Raw genomic sequence first — 22,575 nt, 5'->3', positions numbered from 1 at the left:
GGCCATCTTGTGGCCAAATAGTAAAACTACAGTTACACATTTTGTACAATACAATTTACACATATGACTACATTTAAAATAAACTGTTTGTCCCACACCAGAATATTACACAAATAAATTGTGGAAAAAAAAATAACAATTAAAAAAAAAAAGACATAAATAGTTACCTAAGGGTCTGAACTTTTTAAATATGCATTTAAAGGGGGTATACTACAAACATTTTTTAAATTATAAGCGTGTAAATCGTGATGGACGCAAAACGGAAACAATGCACCTTTTTATTTTTAAATAAAATATTGGCGCCATACAATGTGATAGGGACAAAATTTAAATGGTATAATAACCGAGACAAACGGGCATATAAAATACATAGGTTTTAATCATGGTAGCATGGATTATTTTAAAGCTATAATGGCCAAAAACTGAGAAATAATTAATTTTTTCCATTTTTTACTTATTAATCCTGTTAAAATGCATTTACGGTAAAGTGGCTCTTAGCAAAATGTACCACCCAAAGAAAGCCTAATTAGTGTCGGAAAAAACAAGATATAGATCAATAAATTGTGATAAGTAGTGATAAAGTTATTAGCGAATGAATAGGAGGTGAAAATTGCACCGATGCATAAGGTGAAAAATCCCCGCGGGCTGAAATGGTTAAAGGGCTGTTATAATGTAAATGTTATCCGTCTGCTTCCCCATAGTGTAATAGTAAAATAATAAAGCCATTAATATGCTTTTGTGTTAAACAAAAAGGTCTAAATATGACTGATGCTTCCATATCGGCATAGCTGCTCGTGGTGACAGGAATTCTCTCCCCCCCCCCCCCCCCCCCTTTGCACCTTGTCTCTTCACTTGTCAAAACATCTAACTGCCATTACTTAACGGCGCACATCTGCAGTGGAGTAAAGCATACACTTTCATTAACTGTCACCCAACTCATTTGTGACAATTTCAACTGACAGTTTAGGAACAGTTGCTCTCTGGTGAAAAGCCTGTTGTGTTCTATGTAAAGCTAGACTGTCTGCCCCAGAGAAATACAGAAAAAATCCAACATGGCTGTCTGCTATTACCACAAGCAAGCTTGGATGGATGCAGGTGATGGCAGTAGTGGTGGGGAGACACCTACATAGGCATTAGAACCGTAAAAAGTTTCAGGAAACAGTAATCTAATGCCTGTATGATAATTCAGTGGCTGTTGTTCATTGCCTGTAAGAAGGCTCTACACTCTTATGCAGGTAGTCAATTGGATGTAGTTTGTCCTAAGAAGCGCTGCCTTTCTCTGTAGTCTAAAACCTGTTGGCAAGAAGAGTACTGATAGTGACCATGACATAGTGGCAAATGTACATCTTATATATATCTATAAGTACACATGCATTTAAAATGGTAAATTTTTTGGTGATAGTGTGGCTTTCATAAAGCAAGACACAACAAGCATGTACAAACATGTAAGTGGCACAAAACAACTTATACTGAAACTTAAGTGGAAATTCCCTAGATTTTCTCTCGTTGTAGACAGGAGGGGGTTCCTGAGGGCACCGGAGGTCTCTGGCTATACTGACAGCAGGTAAATGTCACTGCCCGTAGCACAAACTGAGAGGTGACACAGTAACACACTGTAAATGAATGCCGCTTTAAAGGAGAACTGTCGTGAGAGGTATATGGAGGCTGCCATATTTATTTCCATTTAAAGAGGATCTGTAACCTCAAAAAATCCCCTGGGGGGTACTCACCTCGGGTGGGGGAAGCCTCCGGATCCTAATGAGGCTTCCCACGCCGTCCTCTGTCCCACGGGGGTCTCGCCGCAGCCCTCCGTGCAGCCGTGACGTAATATTTACCTTCCTGGCTCCTGCGCAGTCGCTCTGACGACTGTCGGCTCCGAACTACACGGAAATACCCGATTGCCGTCGGGTCTGCTCTGCTGCGCAGGCGCAAGTTTCCGGCGCCTGCGCAGTAGAGCGGACCCGACTGAGATCGGGTATTTCCGTGTAGTTCGGAGACGAAAGCAGCCACAGCGCCCCCGCTGGAGCCAGCAAAGGTAAATATTGAAATTACAGTCGGGCCTGTCGCCGGCTGTTCAGAGGGCTGCAGCGAGACCCCCGTGGGACAGAGGACGGCGTGGGAAGCCTCATTAGGATCCGGAGGCTTCCCCCACCCGAGGTGAGTAACCCCCAGGGGATCTTTTTCATGTTACAGAGTCTCTTTAAGCAATGCCAGTTGCCTGGCTGTCCTGTTGATCCTCTGCCTCTAATACTTTTAGCCCTAGACCCTGCACAAGCATGCAGTAGATCAGGTGTTTCTGACATTTTTGTTAGATCTGACAAGATTAGCTGCATGCTTGTTTCTGGTGTAATTCACTCTACTGCAGCCAGATAGCTTAGCAGGGCTGCCAGGCAACTAGTATTGCTTAAAAGGAAATCAATATGGCAGCCTCCATATACCTCTCACTACAGTTCTCCTTTAAACAAGTGAACAACAAACAACCCTGGTGAAGCCAGCTCAGAAAACACACAATCCGACAAACTACTATAGACAAGGTGAACAATATATACAAATATGTGCAATCAGTAGGATAAGTAAGAGTGAAGAGTAGGCAGAGAACTAGGCAATAGGAACAGCTGTGATATCAGTTGCAAGACAGGTGTAATAGAGGCGCCAAATAGTGTTGGGCGAACAGTGTTCGCCACTGTTCGGGTTCTGCAGAACATCACCCTGTTCGGGTGATGTTCGAGTTCGGCCGAACACCTCATGGTGTTCGGCCTTTTTAGTTCGGGTTCGCCCGAACAGCTCAATGCCCAGCCGAACAGGCCGAACAGGGCCCCTGTTCGGCCGAACAGGGCCCTGTTCGGCCAAATACTGCCCCCCTATGAGGTCGCAGGCATAAGGGGGGAGCATGCCCCGGTCGCGGGGAGGGGGGGTCGGAAATTCCCCCCACCCCCTCCGCTAGCGCTCCCTCCTCTGCCCGCTTCCCCATACAAAAATTTTCCGTAAAGTTCAATAGTACCTTCAGTGGCTGGCTGGCACTGTGGTGTGAGTGAGTAGGAGGAGTCCGAGTAGGACGCGTTGAGGCCGGGCAGCGGGCGGTTCAGCCCTTTCTCTGACCTCACGTCCTCTACGTCATGACGCATACAAGGGTACGCGTGACGCATACCCTCGTATGCAGAGGACGTGAGGTCAGAGAAAGGGCGGAAGTACCACAAGGGTACTACCGCTGAACCGCCCGCTGCCCGGCCTCAACGCGTCCTACTCGGACTCCTCCTCCTCACTCACACCACAGTGCCAGCCAGCCACTGAAGGTACTATTGAAATTTACGCAAAATTTTTGTATGGGGAAGCGGGCAGAGGGGGGAGCGCTAGCGGAGGGAGTGGGGGGAATTTCCGACCCCCCCCATGACCGGGGCATGCTCCCCCCTTATGCCTGCGACCCCATAGGGCCCCCAAAAGCGGGATGTTCGGGGGAGTTCGGGGTTCGGGCCGAACATGCCGAACATCTGGCCCATGTTCGGCGAACGGACCCGAACCCGAACATCCAGGTGTTCGCCCAACACTAGCGCCAAACAAGGATGAAATTAAAACCCGTTTAAAAGGGGGAAGTGGGTGGACTCACCTCCCTCAGGAAAGAAAGAACCGGACAATGAGACGTTACTATAAATAACAGTAACATTTATTAAGAAGCTCCAAGTATGCAACGCGTTTCACGGGTCACTATCCTGCTTGATCAGGCAATAGGTTTGGAGAACAATCCTGGGTCTATAATATGGACAAGCGTCTATCATATGGCCAAGAGGCGCTTGGCCATATTATAGACCCAGCATTGTTCTCCAAACCTATTGCCTGATGAAGCGGGATAGTGACCCGTGAAACGTGTTGCAACTTGAAGCTTCTTAATAAATGTTACTGTTATTTATAGTAACGTCTCATTGTCCGGTTCTTGTTCACCTGAGGGAGGTGAGTCCACCAACTTCCCCCTTTTAAACGTATTTTAATTATTTTATCCTTGTTTGGCGCCTCTGTTATACCTGTCTTGCAATTGATATAGTCCACCCTGGGTGGAGGGGTGTATCCCTATCTTTTCTCCTGTCTACAGAGAGCAGCTTTTTATTACCTGAGTGGGGTCAGGTCAAAAATCTCCCCACCTGCTATTCCAGTGGTTGCCTTTGCGGCGACCCATGTTTGTGAGCAGAGCTGGGACAAGGTCCTTTAGCACCCAAGGCTGAGACACCAAAGTGCGCCCCTCCATCCCTCCCACCCAGCCATCACTCACTGATTGCTATTAGACTAAGAGGTGCCCCAGGGCCCCAAACCTCCCCAATACCTTAATCTCTAGTTATCTGACTTGCAGTCACTGCCATGTATCCCCTTTTCCTATTTCTTTCTGCTTCAAACACAATTGGGAATGACAACTGAATGAATTGTGCGCCCCTTCCTACACTGCGCCCTGAGGCTGGAGCCTCTCCAGCCTCTGCCTCGGCCCGGCCCTGTTTGTGAGTATAATACTACAGTTTCTTACATTGCACTAGCAAGTGTTTGAAATGCTACACCATATTGGGCTCTCGTTTTTGTTTTTTTGTCTTTTCAAGCTGTGATATTAGAGCAGAGGTACAGGACACAGAGAAGCAGGCGCCAACTACTGCTGCTCTGCCAATCATCTGTGATGGGTGGAGAATTTAATGTGCACCTGAACTCTTGTACAGGAGTCAGGACAGAAGAAAAACAGAGACATGCACCCTGTATGTAATAAGAGCAGGCAGGGGTGTCAATCTCAAATACAATGTGGGCCAAAATTCAACACTGGGACCAAGTTGAGGGCCAACCTCAGTGTCTAGTAGTCACCAAAGCTCACAACTGTACCTCTTTTGGGGGGACAGTCCCTCTTTGGGAACCCGGTCCCTCTGTCCCTCTCCCTTCCTCATTTGTCCCTCTTTCGGGACTGATACACAGATCTATGTAAATATATGTATTCTTCTACTGAACAAACGTGTTTAATTGATTCTAAACTTTATTCCCATCCTTAAAATGGATATATTTCTTATTTTTAAATGTTACTATGAAGGAAAATGAACCAGGATAGAAAGGACCAGTGTGGTTTGAATGATAAAACAACATATTTTTCCTATTAAATCTTTATGGTATGCGTGACTAGGGTGTGTGTTGGGGGCGTGGTTAGGGGTGTGGCTTAAGTGTCCCTCTTTCTTATTTCAAAAAGTTGGGTGGTATGGTGGTCGCCTCCATCCCTTACAAAGTTCCCTGATGTCTAATGGCCGCGCTTACTCCCCTATGTAGTTCCCTAGAGTCTAGTGGCCCTCCTCCCTCCCCTATATAGTTCCTTGGTGTTTAGGGGGCCCCTTTCCTCCTCTATACAGTTCCCTGGTGTCTAGTGACTTCCCTCCCACCCCTATACAGTTCCCTGGTGTCTAGTGCTTTCCCCCTCCCTCTGCCATATGGCTTCCCTGGTGATCCAGGGCTTCATTCCCAGTAGAGCTTCCCTGATGGTCAAGAGTGGGTTAAACATAATGCAAAGTGAGGAAACCACTTTAGGGCCAAAATTGGTGGCTCTGTGTGCCAGATTTGGCCCCCGGGCCAGCGTTGGACATGTATGATTTAGAGAGTTAGGCTGCCTAATTCCCCCTCATCTGTGACTAATCCCGACCGAAGAACAATAGCTGTGGTTGAAGGTTGTTGAATGTTAATCACTCCTGGGGATGGTGGTGGGGGGGAAGGCAGTCGGCTTGGGGGCCCTGGGAGTGAATTTGTGCTGATGGGAGGAGGCCCAGATTAGCTTTGCCCCGGGGCCCCATTGGGGGTTGAACCAGCCCTGGTGCTTACTGGGGATGCTCATTCCGATTCCGTGGAACGGAAGTTTCCGCATTTCCGATCGGAAATCACATTTTCGCATCGGAATGCGGTACGCAGAAATTTGTGTGCGGAAATTTCCGGTATACCGATAATGAGTAATTTTAAGCCCATCAGAAGTCTCGGGATGAATCAGCCAATCAGAGAATGAGGATTTGTAGTGCGGTAGGCGGAATTTTCTGTGAAAAACAGAAATCTGCGGAAATCGGAATACCATCGGAATACTGCTAAATACTGCGGTAGAGAAAATCTGCATTGGGGGAATGCAGAATTTCCGCGGAATCAGAAATCAGCAATTCCGACCATCCCCAGTGCTTACCTTGGGTAGCTTTGACTCAGGTCAGGTGTGCTTTAAAGAGGAACTCCAGTGAAAATAATGTAATAAAAAAGTGCTTCATGTTTACAATAATTATGTAAAAAAAGAAATATCAGCAGCACTGCTAAAGTGAAAAAGATAGCTCTTTTATTTGTGCAATAAAATCACATAGCAAAAATAGAGCTGAAGGCAAAGTTGCAATGTGATTTTATTGCACAAATAAAAGAGCTATCTTTTTCACTTTAGCGGTGCTGCTGATATTTCTTTTTTTGCTATTTTTGAACTTGATGAGCAACAAGTTCTGATCAGCTACAGCACGCTAGTCTCCAATTAGAGTGCTGGGTCAAACAATTGTTTGTACAATAATTATGTATAAATTTAGTCAGTGTTTGCTCAGTGTAAAATGTTTCCTCTCCCTGATTTACTTTCTGACATTTATCACATGGTGACATTTTTATTGCTGGCAGGTGATGTATGTGACAGGAGATGCTGCTTGCTTTTTTGGCAGTTGGACCCAGCTGTAAACAATAAAGAAGCTGTTATTTCCCACAATGCAACGAGGTTCACAGACAGGAAACTGCCTGGACCATCGTCCTCACCGTTTCCTGTGGGAGGGGTTTCACCACAATATCAGCCATACAGAGCCCCCTGATGATCCGTTTGTGAAAAGGAATACATTTCTCATGTAAAAGGGGGTATCAGCTACTGATTGGGATGAAGCTCAATTCTTGGTCACGGTTTCTCTTTAACCTGCTGGGCGTTCTGATTCCCGAGGGTTTTTTTCGCCCGATTTTTTTCATATCATGTAGCTAGCCTAGCGCTAGCTACATGATTCTCCCCTTGCTGCAGACTCCCTCCCACCCTTCCGATCGCCGCCGGCGATCACACCCATAAGGAAATCCCGTTCTGAACAGGATTTTCTTTAGGGCTTCCCCCGTCGCCATGGTGACGAACGGAGTGACGCATCGACGTCGTGACGTCACAGGGACTCCCGATCCACCCCAAAGTGCAGCCTGGCGGCGATTGGCCAGGCTGCGCACGGGATCTGCGGGGGGGGGGCCCACTTACACGTCGGGTAGCGGCGGATCGGCGGCGATCGGGTAGGAAACGCAGCAAGCAAAGTGCTTGCTGCGTGTTTTTAAAAAAAAATTATTCAAATCGGCCCAGCGGGGCCTGGGCGGTGCCCTCTAGCGTCTCTGGACGAGGTCAGCTCGTCCAGAATGCTAGGGAGGATTTATTAAGCCTTCTTGAGCCTGCAGAGATCACAGCCGGTGGCAAGTATACACACATACCCTTCAGTTGATGTGATCCAGTTTTTGCTGGTACACAGAGTTTCCTATCCCCTTGCCTATATTTGACCCTATGCTCATTGTTGTTACATCTCCTCTGTCGGGGAGCTTTGATCTGCACTGTGTACAGTGTGCAGAATCAGCATGTTATTTACATTGCTAATATTGCCTTTTGGCTTATCACTAGCTTCACTGACAGTGTTATGTTCCTTTCTGTGGGCTTCTGATTCTCTCATTGTATGTCGGGTTTATTATGGCACCTTTATGATTCTTATTTAGATATATTTGCGTGCCTTCCTGTGATGTGATCCTTGTGGTATCACCAAAGTATTTGTTCAATGTAATATCCATTATTTGCAACTATATTGTGGTGTGTGTTTCTGTTTCTAATCTATTGCCCAATCTGCAGAAGTGTTTAGGTACCTTCTATACCAAAAGATCAAAAATACAATTTCATTGTCTGACCGGTTTTGATTTAAAGGACACCTGACCTGAGGCAAAGCTACCAAAGGTGACCATAGAGGTATGTTCATGCTGGATTCACTAACCTTTGTGTGTTGTCCATTCCTCTTGTTGTTCCTTCTGGTTCCTGTAATTACTTCCTGAAAATTTTGTCTTTTGGCTACAGTCAAATTTTCAGACAGGAAGAGGCGGGCTTGCCACAATGTTCCCTCCTACTACTCTCCCATTCCCTCTTTCCCGCCCCATTCACTCCCCTTAGGAGGAAATAGGATGGTGATAGGAGTCCTCTTCTTTCTGAAAATGTGACTGAAGGAGTGATTACAAGAACAGAAGGAAAGAAGAGAGGTACGGAGAATATACAGAGTTATGTGGATCCGACATGAATATACACAGGGCCGGATTTACCATTAGGCACTGTAGGCACGTGCCTAGGGGCAGAGCCATTTGTGAGGGGCGGGCGGATCACTGACCACGCAAAGTACCTCTTTGTATTCCTCCCTCCCTCCCTGCATCTGTTTAAAAAATGTGGCAGCACAGCAGGCAGCGCTTCCATCCTTCCGTGAGCGGCGCATGTTTAATGTTTCCTGTGTTCCAGACCCAGCGGCCAGCGCTGATCTCACTCCTAAGCAGCGCCCCCTGCATCCTCTCCATGTCACGCTGTGTGTAACCATGGAGAGGACGTTGCTCAGGAGTGACGTTAGCTGCCTGGAACGCATAGAGGAGATAGCACCATACCTGTTACCGCTGAGGGGGACACTTGGGCGGCCGGGTCGCCGCTCCTCCGTATCCCATTCTGGTCTCCTCTGCCATCGCCTTCTGCCCTCAAGTTCCCCACAGCCGCTGCCTGGAGCCGCACGGCATATTTGGGTGAAGAGGGACTTGAAGTATCTGTGGCTCCGCCCCCTCCAACTCCTGGAAGAGCTGCCTGCCTGAACTGTGCACACTAGGACAGAAGGAAGGTAAACATGAATGTGCACGCTATGTATTAGCCTGTCTAATTTCTGCTAGTATGTGTCCAATCACAATTCTCCCGTGTCCCCTGTGTCACCTGACTGCCACATTAGTTAAAGGAGTCATTATAAAACAGATAATGCTACCTCCAATACTACTAGTATCCAGTGTATCCTCCAGCCCCTGGCAGCCAATATGACCCTCGTCGCAGCTCCGCTCTCCGCCGCTGCCCCCCAGTCCCAGACCTCCAGCTCATCCTCTACTGCATCTGTGCGAGCGCCGCTGTCTTTCACCTCCACATGGCCCGGGGTGTACCGCACAGGCTCAGTAGTTTTGCGCCTGTGCAGTACGCTCCGGACCATGTAGAGGTGATTGACAGTGGCGCAGTAGAGGACACTGGCGAGGCACTGTCAGAGACCGGGAGCCAGCGGCAAAGCGCGGAGCTGCAGCGAGGGACATAGCGGCTGTGAGGGGCTGGAGGAAGCCCTGGGTAAGTAGTACTGGGGGAAGCATTATCTGTTTGATGACTCCTTTAAGCTCATTTGAAAGCACATGATGTTAAAGCCAAAGTCTGCTTCCATGAAAGAAGGAAGTAGACACAATGCAGGATTTGTATCAGCTGTAACAAATCTTTAAAGGTTATTATGCTGTTCAGGGCTGTGGATTTAGTACAAAAATATTCCGACTCTGACTCCCAACTCTTCAGTTTAGGAAACCTCTGACTCCAAATCTGACTCCAGGAACCCAAAATTGCTCCGACTCCTTGACTCCGACTCCAACATCACTGCCCTGATGCTGTTGTGTATATTTTAGAGCAGAGCGGAAGTTCTGTGTTCAGGTCTGCTTTAACCCTTCCACTGACTGCTCTCTGCATGTGATCTCTTTAACAGCAGCAGAAGCGTCATGTACAGGGGGAGCGCTGCCACCCGTTTGTGGGACCCCTAAAGTGTTTAACTGGCCGCGGCGTCTAATAGACACCGCACCAGTTCTTTCCCAGCTACCCGCAGCTCACCTCAGCCAGCGGGAGTCCTCCGGGAAGCAGAACAGGGCTGCGGGAAGATGGCGTCCGAAGCCCTGAACTGGAGACTATTTGCCATCTTCCTGTAGCCCTGCTATTCCTTTCAGCGCGGGAGATTTGAGCAGGAGGATCGTCGGGGGAGCGGCGCACCAGAGGCCGGCCAGGAGAGGAGACTTCTGCCAGATGAGTAAAAAATTTTTTTTTGCAGGTGAAATGTTGCCTACTGTACAATTATATTCTGCTGAAATGCTGCACACATTGCAATTATTTTCTGGTGAAATGCTGCACACATTACGATTATTTTATGGTGAAACATTGTGGCATTATGATTATTTTATGGTGAAACGCTGCCCATTACAATTATTTTATAGTGAAACGCTGCCCCATTATGATTATTTGGCACCTATTGGGGGGGCCCTTCCAAATTTTCGCAGGGAGGCCCAGTGATTTCTAGTTACGCCCCTGCACCTAACTATCCCCACTGACTTCTCTCTGTGCTGTCTATACCTACCTACTGTATTTTCCCACCTATCTACCCCCACTGACTTCTTTCTGTGCCCTCTATACCTACGTGCAGGGCTCTCCCACCTACCTATCTGGATATCTACATTACATTGTGTGGTTTTAGTAAATAAGAAAAAGGGGCGTGGCATTAGATGGTGTGGTCTGTGTTAAGGGGCGGAGTTTAGGGCGCCAGAGCTTATGTGCCTATAGGCTCCTGAGCTGTAAATCCGGCCCTGAATATACATGTGTGCTAACCTGTGGGCTTCACATGGGCTTTACATGTGGCTGGTGATCCCATCGCTAATCTGCTGAGAGCAGGTGAGTGATGCGGCCCTGGTGCAGCACATACCCGGCATCCTGGGGTTCAGGTGCTGGAGGAAGCTGAGGGAGGTAAGTGTAGTGCCAGTGCCAGTAATGGGGGGGGGGGGGAGTTGTGCTCTCAATGTATTGCTTCAGGTGACAAAAAGTCTAGACTCAGCCCTGGCTTTAAAGAGGAACTCCACTGAAAATAACATGAAAAAAGTTCTTAATTTTTATAATCATTATGTATACATGATTTAGTCAGTGTTTGCGAATTGTAAAATCTTTCCTCTCCCTGATTTACATTCTGAAATTTATCCTATGGCGACATTTTTACTGCTGGCAGGTAATGTCAGTGGAAGTAGCAGCTGCTTGCTTTTTGGGCAGTTGGAAATAGCTGTTATTTCCCACAATGCAACGAGGCTCCCACAGTGTGATGTCAGCACCTCAGTGCTGTGAGGTGCTGACATCACACTGTGGGAGGGGTTTCACCACAATATCAGCCATACAGAGTCCCCTGATGATCAGTTTGTGAAAAGGAAAATATTTCTCATGGGAAAAGGGGTATCAGCTACTGATTGGGATGAAGTACAATTCTTGGTTACGGTTTCTCTGTAATGTACCCTCAGCTATGACTCTGTCAGTCAGCACTCTAGTATTGTCCATGTCTTGTCCTCATGCAGGTGATATAGTGACAAAGGTCTTCTTCTTGTGCTTTCTCTACAGAGGAAGTCTCTCCGGGATCGCTGGTTGATGGAAGGTCTGCTTCCTTCTCCCGGAGCAGAAACTGAGAATCCATTGGGTGAGACGGAAAATCAGATAAAAACACTGGAGGATGAACTTGAAAGGTGAGCCTGGGGACTAGGATATGTATGTTGTGAGTGCTGCACACATATCCCGTACTGTGCTCTCTGACACCCCACTACAGCTCCCATAGCTGGTTACAGAACAGGTCAGAGATCCCTTTCTCTCCTAAGGATTTACCAATGTCAGAGGGAGGAGCCTGAGACGGCTGTAAAGTGAACCTGAAGTGAAAATAAACTGATGTGATAAACATTTATATCTATAGAACTAGTCCTAAACAGGTCTTCCCTGGAATCTCAAATTTGTGAAGGCTAAAAATCTAAGTTTGAAGATTTAACGGGCTCACTGGCACCTGTGTCTGTTTATTCAGCTCCCATACAGAGTAACGGCCACTGACTGACCCTTGTAAGTGTCCTGCTGTTAGGAGAGATGGTCTCTTTCTGCACACAAGTTTAATGCTTAAAGGACATCTGAGGTGAAAATAGACTAATGAGCTAAACAATTGTATCTATCCTCCTCCTTCTAAAAATGACTTTTTAGTTATCGCACAGTTTTATTTTATATTTAAGTCTACTTATTAAGTTTTTACTATTTCATTGTCTCTGCTCAATGATACATCCATGGAAGTATGCCAGAGCTAAAATGTATTTCAATAATTAATCTCTTTCCTGCTCTCAGAAGCCATTTCCTGCCAGGAAAGTGTTTATGGCTGTAATTCCTTATTAGTGAGGGTTACACTATAGTCTGACCCGGTCCCAAGCCAGACAAAAAACTGTCACTTGCTTACCTGATTTGTAACTCTTTCAGGCAGAGAAAGAAATAAAAGAGCACAACCTAGTTATTTGTATGCTGGGCACTGTACATACACATGTCTATCTCATCATGTCACATGTCACCTCGGTTGTCCTTTAATGAGAGACTCTGATTTAAATCCCTGGTTTATTAACTCTTTATAGTGGAAAAAAGGGGGGGGGGCACAGGCAAGTGGATTGGTACATTCTAAATTAACACTAACAACAATAATATTGCTATAGTGCTTCTCTCCCATAGTACTCAAAGCGCTTAGGCTTTCTCAGATTCAGTAATTGTTAGTAGGAATTCCCCTCGTTCACCTTGGAACACCCAAATAGGTGTAAAAGATCAGCCCACAAGTGAGGGAGGTAATTAAAGACACTCCCAGTTAGCTGATCTGAAGAAGTTTTGGAAACAGGCACACAGGCCAGTATTTTGCCTCTCTGAGTACTCCGGCTGAGTACTGTGGGCAGCATGGTGGCGTAGTGGTTAGTCTCGCCTTGCAGCAATGGGTCCCCGGTTCATATTTCAGCCAGGGCAAGGCCTGCATGGAGCTTGAATGTTCTCTCGATGTCTGTGTGGGTTTCCTCCACGCTCCGGTTTCCACACCCCGAAAACATACAGATAAAATTGTTTTCCCCCTACATTGGCCCTAGACTACGATACATACACAATGGTAGGGATTAGATTGTGAGCCCCTCGGAGGGACAGTTAGGCCTCTTTCCCACGGACAGTTGAACTGTGTGCTCAGCAAGCAGTTACCGGGCAGCAGTGAGCAGTTACCGGGCAGCAGCAAGCAGTGGTGAGAGTTTGAGAGACATTTCACTGCCTAGCAACTGCTCGTGGAAAAGAGGCCTTAAAGAGAACCTGAACTGAAATATAAAAGTCAAAATAAACATAAACACATCATACTTACCTCCTGTGTAGTCTACTCCTCAATCTCTTTCTCCTCTCCTGGGTCCTATTTGTTCACTGTGTTCAATGGAATTCTCTGTGCTCCATTTTGAAAATGGCCATTACCCCATAACAGCTTTCTGGTCAGCACACTGTTAAACTGTCATATCGCTCGCTTGAGCCATAGGGAAACATGGACATTACCTTGCACATTCAGTTGTAACTGACAGCAGCTAATATATAACTGACAGCAACTGGTATATTTCAGTTCTGACGGTGAGGTAAGTATGTCATATTCATTTGCAGCTACATCATGTGTTTATTTTAAAGAATTTTACTCAGTTCAGGTTCCCTTTGAGTGACAAGACAATATACGCTATATATCTCTGCGGAAGATGTCAGTGCTATAAAAATCCTAAATAATAATACTAAGTAATTTATTTAAGCACATGTGGGACTATTTAACTTGTGCATGTGTAGAAGGAGCACACAAGCATAAAACATTTGACTCCGTATATTAATACTTGTTACAGCCACCCTGGACTAGATTTTTTTACTGATATAAAGTGATAAAGTCTGTAACCTTCACCTGGGTCATATCAGATCATAGCAAGAATTACAGAAACCTTAGCGAATTACGTTTTTGGTTGGTATTTTTTTTGCTTTTGCCTTCACAGACTGATATGACCCAGGAAAGGATTGTGAAATCGCCATCTGATATAATAAACTTAGTGCAGGTTTGCTGCATTACAGAAGTTCCCTGGGGTTCATTATATCTATACGGACATCACTGGTTGCTTAGCGTGAAGATGCTGATTTTTGGTAATTTTTTGAACTTTTTTTATTTTTTTACTGTTTTTCTTGCAGTCTCCAGTTAGAGTTGGTTTACTTGGAGAACCCAGATCTGAAGAACCTGAAAGCTACGAAAGTCCAGGTAACCTCATCATTCCAATTCAGATTATCTCGAGTGGGGTAAATTTGTGATTTGTGGGACACAAAGAGAAGGGCCAGACCAGTATTGGCCAGTATGTGCTGTCCCCCCAGCATAGATAGCCAGATGTGCCGCTAGTATTAGATAGTCCGCTCCCCAGTTTAGGTAGCCAGACCACTGTGAATCCAGCCTGAGGCCAGGTTCACAGTGCTCAGTTGCGTTGCAGAAAAATTCTGCATGTTAACTTACTGCCCAAACAATTCTATGGACTTGTTCACAGTAATGGATTGCATTATTCTAACCCGCTGCATGCAGGTTTTGCATTAAAGTCTATACCCAGTCCCCATTGCAGTTCACACTTACTCGTGAGTTGTGCAACTGACCACTGTGAATCCAGCCTAAGCCTTCAGCAGTTGGGCTGCATGCATCTGCGACTTGGAGAGTGTCTTGCGATTAACCAGGCTGTTCTCTTCTTCCATTTTAGGATACAAAGGTGAAAAAAGAACTTGTGAATGGTGACGGGAACCTGCAACGAGTGGACCAGAATGAAAATCTTAAAGAACATACGATTAGAGAGGAAGCTGACCAGCCATCTGACAGCCAAGAAGAAAGGCCAGCGGTGACATCAGCAGAAACACATGAAAAGAACTCTCCTCCAACCACTGATGGGGTGACCGGGCGTCCCACTCCAGCTCCCCGAGGTCGAAACAAAACAGAAAATAATGTACAACAGATCCAGGAGCACAAAGTTTCCAAGTCAGATGAAGAAGGTGAAAACCAAACCCACCCAAGTCAGACTGTAGACAATAGTGACCATAAAGAGGAAGGTGTCCACAAACCACTCAGTCTGGACAATGAAACACAACATTTAGAACACAACCAGGAAACCAAAGATCAGAAAGCCGAACATGAGGACCAAAAAGAGAGTCTTCAGAATCACAGTGTGGGTGAAGAAGATGCTGAGGAATTCCTAACGGTATATAAAATCGATTGTCGTGAACACCCCTTGGAGCCCGAAGAAGACAACATGAGGGATCTCACAAAGGATATGGGACACGTAGCTCTAGAAGTTGACTCACAAGGACAAAAAGCCGTTGCCTCTCAGCCAATATCTGGAAATGAAGACTTGGACCACGATGAGGAGGAATCACTTCTGGATGAAATTAGGAAATTGGTGCATTTTGGAAAACCAGCCGAAAGTGATCAGCCAATCCAAAATGGAAATGAACCATCTCTATCAACTGAAGAACAGCGCAAAGAGTCAACTTTTGCAACTAGTGACCAAGTTAATGGTCAAAATCCAGAGGATTATAACGTTTCAGTATCCCTTAACCACGAGCAACATTACAGCCAAGAAAAAGACCCGGTAATATCTTTGGAGAAAGAGGCAACACAGCTTGTTGAACTGGATAACCAAGAGAAAATAGAGATACCTGTTATAGTATCTATAAAGTTGGAGGCTACAGAAGACTCAAATCAGGGTTCATTATTGCAATCTGAGGACCACAATCAAGATTCAGCAACACTGCCTATACAAACACAACAGAGCTCAACACTACTACCTACTGATGAAGAAGAATTCACAGTACTGCCTTGCACTGACAAAGTTCCCAGCCCCTCACTGCCACCTGGAGACCAAAATAAAGTTAACCAGGTTCAGATCTCCGAAGTTGTAGTTGTATCTGCTCCAGGACCTGACCAACCATCTGCTAATTCTCAGCAAGACACCTCAGCCTCCGACAAGCCCAACGCAACAGAAACAAGCGCTCCTCCTGAAAGCCAGCCTCTCTTAGAAAAATCCCAAGAGTCTGATGGCCACCCTGGCACCAACACAGCTGAAACACGTGACAAGGGTACGCCGGTCAAAAAGAAGTCATGCAGTTGTTGTGTGGTCATGTGACTTAGGCAAAGCAGTAGAGGTTCCAAAGTATCTTTACCATCAACCATGACAGATCTAATAGAGCTTCTCTCCCCTCTGTTTGACGTGTATATAGGCAAGGGAACTGTAAAGTACCAGAGGTGGAAGATTTCTTACTTTTAAATTTTTATCTAGCATCAGTTTAACTTTTTAAAGGAGAACTTCATTCTTATTGAAAAGTGAGGCTTTGTCTGTCAATGAGTTGTTGAAATCAAAATACAACCAATCAGCACTTTTTATCTTCTGCCATTGCAATAGTTGGATAGTGCCTATCGAGACTAACAGCTTTGAAGGCCCCAACCCAACCTTCACGAGTGTCTGTTGCTGCCCTCATCTTCACATCTTCTGTCTGTCCCACCCACTCCACTACTTCCTGCTGCTTTGCCAGCGTAGCTAATGCAACTATCTCCACTGCATCATGGGAAGTCCGTTTTAATTGTGGTACCTCTCTTCAGACATTCTGAAGAGGAGCAAGCAGCCCAAATCATCTAAAATTCAGAAAAATAAATCTCCCGCATTATCCAAACTTACCATAAAAAGACAACGGAGATGTTTTGCTGCCATGGAGATACAGGATGTTTAGGGAGTTCCATTTATGTCTACAAATTCGGGAAAATTTTATTTTTGACACCATTCTTCTCTACCAAGGATCAAGATATCTGTTTATTGATTTAATTAGACGTCGGAATGGATTTGTTAGGGATCTGGCTAAGGCTGGCTCCAAATTACTCTTATACCTCTGGAATACGGTGTAGTAGCTGGTACCAGCCTTGTGATTTGTGCCTCTGAACTTCTTGTTGCTCCAAAATGTAAGGAAATGAGATGCATTTCTGCTTTGTGTAGACCATCATGAAACCTTACAGGAATATTCTACTATCAGTGGAAAAATCACTTAGGCTCAGTTCACAGTGGTCAGTTGCATAACGCATGTGTTATAGTGAGTGTGAACAGTAAGGAAGACTGGACATAGACTTTAATACAAAGCCTGCAGGCAGCGAGGTAGAATAACGCAATCGGTTACATGCAGTACTGTGAACAGCCCCATAGAATTGTATGGGCAGTGAGCTGACATGGAGAATTATTCTGCAAAGCAATGGAGCACTGTGAACTAGCCCTAAGAACCCCTTTCAGAAGGTGTCTGTAAAACATGGCGCACATTGGGGTTGATTCCCGAAACGTGTTTATTTTTCATCTGTAAGGAGAACTAATGCAGGAGATAGACAAATAAGCAGAGCTAATTTATGAGATAAACAGATATGAAGAGATAATAGTTAAATAAGGAGAGATGAACAATCAGTTAAGTCAGTTAACAAAGTATTTTCCACCATATAAGGCACTCCAGAATGTAAGACGCACCTAGGTTTAGAGCGCTAAAACCAGGGAAAAAAAATTATATATATATACTAAACCTGGTGCGTCAATGTTCAAGGAGCGTCTTGTACATTTTCTACCCCAAATGGTGTCCTCCTGTGTCCCCATGTGTCCTCCTGTGTCCCCATGTGTCGTCCTGTGTCCCCATGTGTCCTCCTGTATCCCCATGTGTCCTCCTGTCTCCCCCATGTGTCCTCCTGTGTCCCCATCAGGTGTCCTCCTGTGTCCCCATGTCTCCTCCTGTGTCCCCATGTCTCCTCCTGTGTCCCCATCTCTCCTCCTGTGTCCCCATCTCTCCTCCTGTCTCCCCCATGTGTCATGTCTCCCCCATGTGTCCTCCTGTGTCCCCATCTCTCCTCCTGTCTCCCCCATGTGTCATGTGTCCCCCATGTGTCCTCCGAGTCCCCTCGTCTCTTGCTCTGTCCCCATGTGTCCTCCTTTATCCATGTGTCCTCCTTTCTGTGCCCCCATATGTTCTCCTGTGTCCCCCATGTTTCCCCCATGTGTCCTGTATTCTCCATGTGTCCTCCTGTGTCCCCCATGTCTGCCCCATGTGTCCTATATCCTCCATGTGTCCTCCTGTGTCCCCCATGTCTGCCCCATGTGTCCTCCTGTGTCCCTTTGTCTCCTCCCATGTGTCCTGTGTCCTCCTGTGTCCCCCATGTCTTCCCCATGTGTCCTCCTGTGTCCCTTTGTCTCCTCCCATGTGTCCTCCTGTGTCCCTTTGTTTCCTCCCATGTGTCCTCCTGTGTCCCCCATGTCTGCCCTATGTGTCCTGTATCCTCCATGTGTCCCCCATGTCTGCCCCATGTGTCCTCCTGTGTCCCTTTGTCTCCTCCCATGTGTCCTGTATCCTCCATGTGTCCTCCTGTGTCCTCCTGCATCCCTTTGTCTCCTCCCATGTGTCCTCCTGTGTCCCTTTGTCTCCTCCCATGTGTCCTCCATCCTCCATATGTGTTCCTGTATTCCCATGTCTCCTCCCATGTCCCCCATGTGTCCTCCTGTGTCCCTTTGTCTCCTCCCATGTGTCCTCCATGTATCCTGTATCCTCCATGTGTCCTCCTGTGTCCCCCATGTCTGCCCCATGTGTCCTCCTGTGTCCCTTTGTCTCCTTCCATGTGTCCTCCATCCTCCATATGTGTTCCTGTATTCCCATGTCTCCTCCCATGTGTCCTGTATCCTCCATGTGTCGTCCTGTGTCCCCCATGTCTGCCCCATGTGTCCTCCTGTGTCACTTTGTCTCCTCCCATGTGTCCTCCTGTGTCCCTTTGTCTCCTCCCATGTGTCCTCCATCCTCCATATGTGTTCCTGTATTCCCATGTCTCCTCCCATGTCCCCCATGTGTCCTCCTGTGTCCCTTTGTCTCCTCCCATGTGTCCTCCATGTATCCTGTATCCTCCATGTGTCCTCCTGTGTCCCCCATGTCTGCCCCATGTGTCCTCCTGTGTCCCTTTGTCTCCTTCCATGTGTCCTCCATCCTCCATATGTGTTCCTGTATTCCCATGTCTCCTCCCATGTCCCCCATGTGTCCTCCTGTGTTCCCCATATGTCGTCCTGTGTCCCCATGTCTCCCCATATGTGTCCCTATGTCTTCCCCATGTGTCCTCCTGTGTCCCCATGTCTGCCCCATGTGCCCCTATGTTTCCCCCATGTGTCCTTCTGTGTCCCCCTTGTCTGACCCATATGTCCTCCTGCATCTCTGTCTCCCCCATTTGTCCTCCTGTATCCCTCATGTCTCGCTGTATGTGTCCTCCTGTGTCCCCCATGTCTGACCCATGTGTTATGTATCCTCCATGTGTCTTACTGTGTCCCCATGTCTGCCCCATGTGTCCTCCTGTATCCCCATGTCTGCCCCATGTGTCCCTATGTTTCCCCCATGTGTCCTTCTGTGTCCTCCATGTCTGACCCATATGTCCTCCTGTATCTCTATGTCTCCCCCATTTGTCCTCCTGTATCCCTCATGTCTCGCTGTATGCGTCCTCCTGTGTCCCCCATGTCTGATCCATGTGTCCTCCTGTATCCCTCATGTCTTGCTGTATGTGTCCTCCTGTGTCTCCCATGTGTCCTCCTGTGTCCCACATGTCTGACCCATGTGTCCTCCCAGGGGCTGTATCTATGATCATAGCATTATGTGTATAGCTCTGACACCTGGGGGCGTGGGGAAGTGACATCACACCAGTCTTCCTGTCCGGAAAGAGACTTGTGTAGGGCGTGGCATCCAGTGTCTGGGATTGCTGTGCACTGTACATCACTGACGGGCAGTGCAAGAGGTGATGTATGTTCTATGGATACCATTTGTACCGGCCTCTAGTGACTTTTCCAATGAGGGTGAAAAAATTACTTTAAAGTGAACCTGAAGTGAGAAGAATATGGAGGCTGCCATATTTTTTTCCTACTAAACAATACCAGTTGTCTGGCAGTCCTGCTGATCTCTTTGGCTTACAATAGTATCCGAATCACACTCCTAAAGCTAGCATGCAGCTGATCGGGTCACATTATTGTCAGAAACATCTCATTATCATGCTTGTTCAGGGTCTATGGCTAAAAGCATTAGAGGCAGAGGATCAGCAGGACAGCCAGGCAATCTGCATTGTTTAAAGGGAAATAAATATGGCAGCCTCCATATCTCTCTCATTTCATGTCAGACACCTGGGTGAAGAATTATGAGTGTATACAAAATACAATATCTATAATCTGTATCCAAGGTCACAGTTGACTTTATTTCATCGTATGCTTAAATGCCATTGCACAGGCTTGGGACAAGTTTCCTTTAAGGTTACTTAGAGAGAGGTACATGGAAGCTGCCATTTTTATCCTCTTGCCTGGTTTGGCTTCAGTGGTTGAGTCACATACTTGGAACAGGTATGCAGCCAATCACGGAAGAGAGCGCCTAATCTGCATACTTTGGGTCACATACTTGGAACAGAGGAGAGAGAGCACCTCATCTGCATACTTTCTCTGGGTCACAAATTTGGAACAAGTATGCAGCCAATCACGAAGGAGAGAGAGCTCCTAATCTGCATACTTTCTCTGGGTCAGTGACTCAGAAAGTATTAAAACGTAGAGCATCAGCACTGAAGTCAAAAGGGAGTTAGTCACGGCATCCTCTATATTCTTCTCAGATCAGGTATCCTGTTGAAGGAGACGAGCTGTTCTCTTGACTTTACACAGTAGTTTATAAGTCTACACAGGAACCGGATTTATTGGGGGCGGAGCTGGAACTTTGCTCAGGGCTAATCAGATTCTGAAGCAATCAAACTGTCAGTAAATTAATAACTTCCATCCAAATCTGATTACTAGTTCCCTGCCAAATTCCTGTTCAGTCTCCAGTATAGCTGGTTCCCCTTAATAAAAAAAAACGATAAGTTGAACTTCATTATAGTAACAGCCCTTCCTTTAAAATGGACCTGAACTCTTGCATAGGACCTGTATGTATTTAGAGAGTTTAGCCTGTCTAACTCCTCCTCATCTGTGATTAAGCACAAGTTATAATTTGATCCCTTAGCTGTGTCAGCTGATTGCCATGGTAGAACAGCTAAATAGTAAACACAGGATGTAAACCCTATGTCTGCTTCCATGAAAGCAGGAAGTAGACACACTGCAGATTTATTGCAGGATTTCTATCAGCTGCCTGTAACAAAGAAAGTATTTTATTTAAAGGTTATTATGCTGTTGCGTATCTTTTAGAGCAGAGAGGAAGTTCTGAGTTCCGGTCCGCTTTAAATAATGTCCCCGCTCACAAAATAGCTCAGTTGCTGCTCACCAGAAACCAGTACTCTGCAAGGAACTGAATTAGATTTTATAATGCACAAACCATGACTGCAAGAACTTGTATGTTTATAGCTGTATTAATATATTCTTAATAAAATGTTAACTGTATTTTCCTCTATTGCATAATCTAACATTTTGCCTGATTGCTGTTAAGTATTTTAAAGGGGATCTAATATTGTGAGATCAGTATCAAAACACTCTAAAAAGTAAATGTGAAGTGACCTGAAAACGAAATGTAGATACATACGGAGAGGGATGGTGCTGGATTGCACAGAGACTTCCCGATCCTCTCAGTCCACGGCTGTCCCCCCGTGAACGTCTGTGGTCCTCGCCTTCAGGAGTCCTCCCGAAGGCATATTTGACCAGCAACTACAATGGGGGGACTTGTTAACAAAGTGTAGTTTTCTGTGAGTACTGTATATATTGAGGAAAATGGGTCTACTACTTAAAAAAGCCTGTTTCCATGGCAGCCAGTCAGAGTTTTGGTTTGGACTTCGGCCATTATTTCATCACCCTTGTTTCCATGGCAGCCAATCAAGAGTTTTATTTTGGGTGCAGCAATCAGTTAACCATCTTTGTTTCCAAGGCAGCAAGTCAGGGTTTTGATTTGGGTGCAGCTATCATTCTATCACCTGTTTCCATGGCAGCCAGTTAGAGGTTTGGTTTGGGCAGTTATTATTCCATCGCCTGTGTTTCCATAGCAGCCAGTCAGGTTTGGTTTGGGCACAGCTATCATTTCATCACCTGTGTTTCCATAGCAGCCAGTCAGAGGTTTGGTTTGGGCACAGCTATCATTTCATCACCTGTGTTTCCATGGCAGCCAGTCAGAGGTTTGGTTTGGGCACAGCTATCATTTCATCACCTGTGTTTCCATGGCAGCCAGTCAGAGGTTTGGTTTGGGCACAGCTATCATTTCATCACATGTGTTTCCATGGCAGCCAGTCAGAGGTTTGGTTTGGGCACAGCTATCAGTCCATCACATTCCACTCCTGCAGGCTCTTGCTGGGAGAAGTTGTTCCCCTCCCTGCATCACTGGCAACTGCTGGAATAAAATGTCAGAATTGCATAAACCAGACCAGCAAATGTTCATTAAAAAACAAAAAACTTTTATTCTCATATAAAAATAAAACACACTGTGGGTATCAAAACAAGAGATAAAAAGCAGATATTCAAAGCACAACGTGTGAAACCACCTCCATTCCTGGCTGATAACACTGACTCAGGCAACACCAGACACAATGCAGTATGCTTGGATACAACAGCAATGGGATATTTCACAGAGCTGAGAAAAACTGTACAAACTGAACAGCAGTAGAGGTGGTCAATAAGATCCTAATTATTCTGGCTTGCATGCAAATTGAATGCAAATGGAATGCAGCTTGGAACTGGGCCAATGAGAATAGT

The 22,575-nt window shown here is 46.1% G+C and overlaps 1 protein-coding gene across 8 annotated transcripts in view; it reads left to right on the top strand.

Annotated features, from left to right (window-relative positions):
- Positions 1 to 21,279, top strand: part of PALM3 (paralemmin 3) — a 255,035-nt gene extending 233,756 nt beyond the window's left edge. For all 8 annotated transcript variants that reach the window (XM_068274192.1, XM_068274195.1, XM_068274191.1 and 5 more), the window contains 3 exons: positions 11,417 to 11,538; positions 14,048 to 14,114; positions 14,596 to 21,279. In XM_068274192.1, the coding sequence (XP_068130293.1) occupies positions 11,417 to 11,538; positions 14,048 to 14,114; positions 14,596 to 16,011 (1,605 nt within the window). In that variant the 3' untranslated portion in view covers positions 16,012 to 21,279. The remainder of the gene's footprint in view (positions 1 to 11,416; positions 11,539 to 14,047; positions 14,115 to 14,595) is intronic.
- Positions 21,280 to 22,575: the final 1,296 nt, after the last annotated feature.

Source organism: Hyperolius riggenbachi, chromosome 3 (assembly GCF_040937935.1).
Source record: "Hyperolius riggenbachi isolate aHypRig1 chromosome 3, aHypRig1.pri, whole genome shotgun sequence".
NCBI lineage: Eukaryota > Metazoa > Chordata > Amphibia > Anura > Hyperoliidae > Hyperolius > Hyperolius riggenbachi.
The sequence above is the reverse complement of the archived record's forward strand: the minus strand, read 5'-3'. Positions and strand labels throughout refer to the sequence as shown.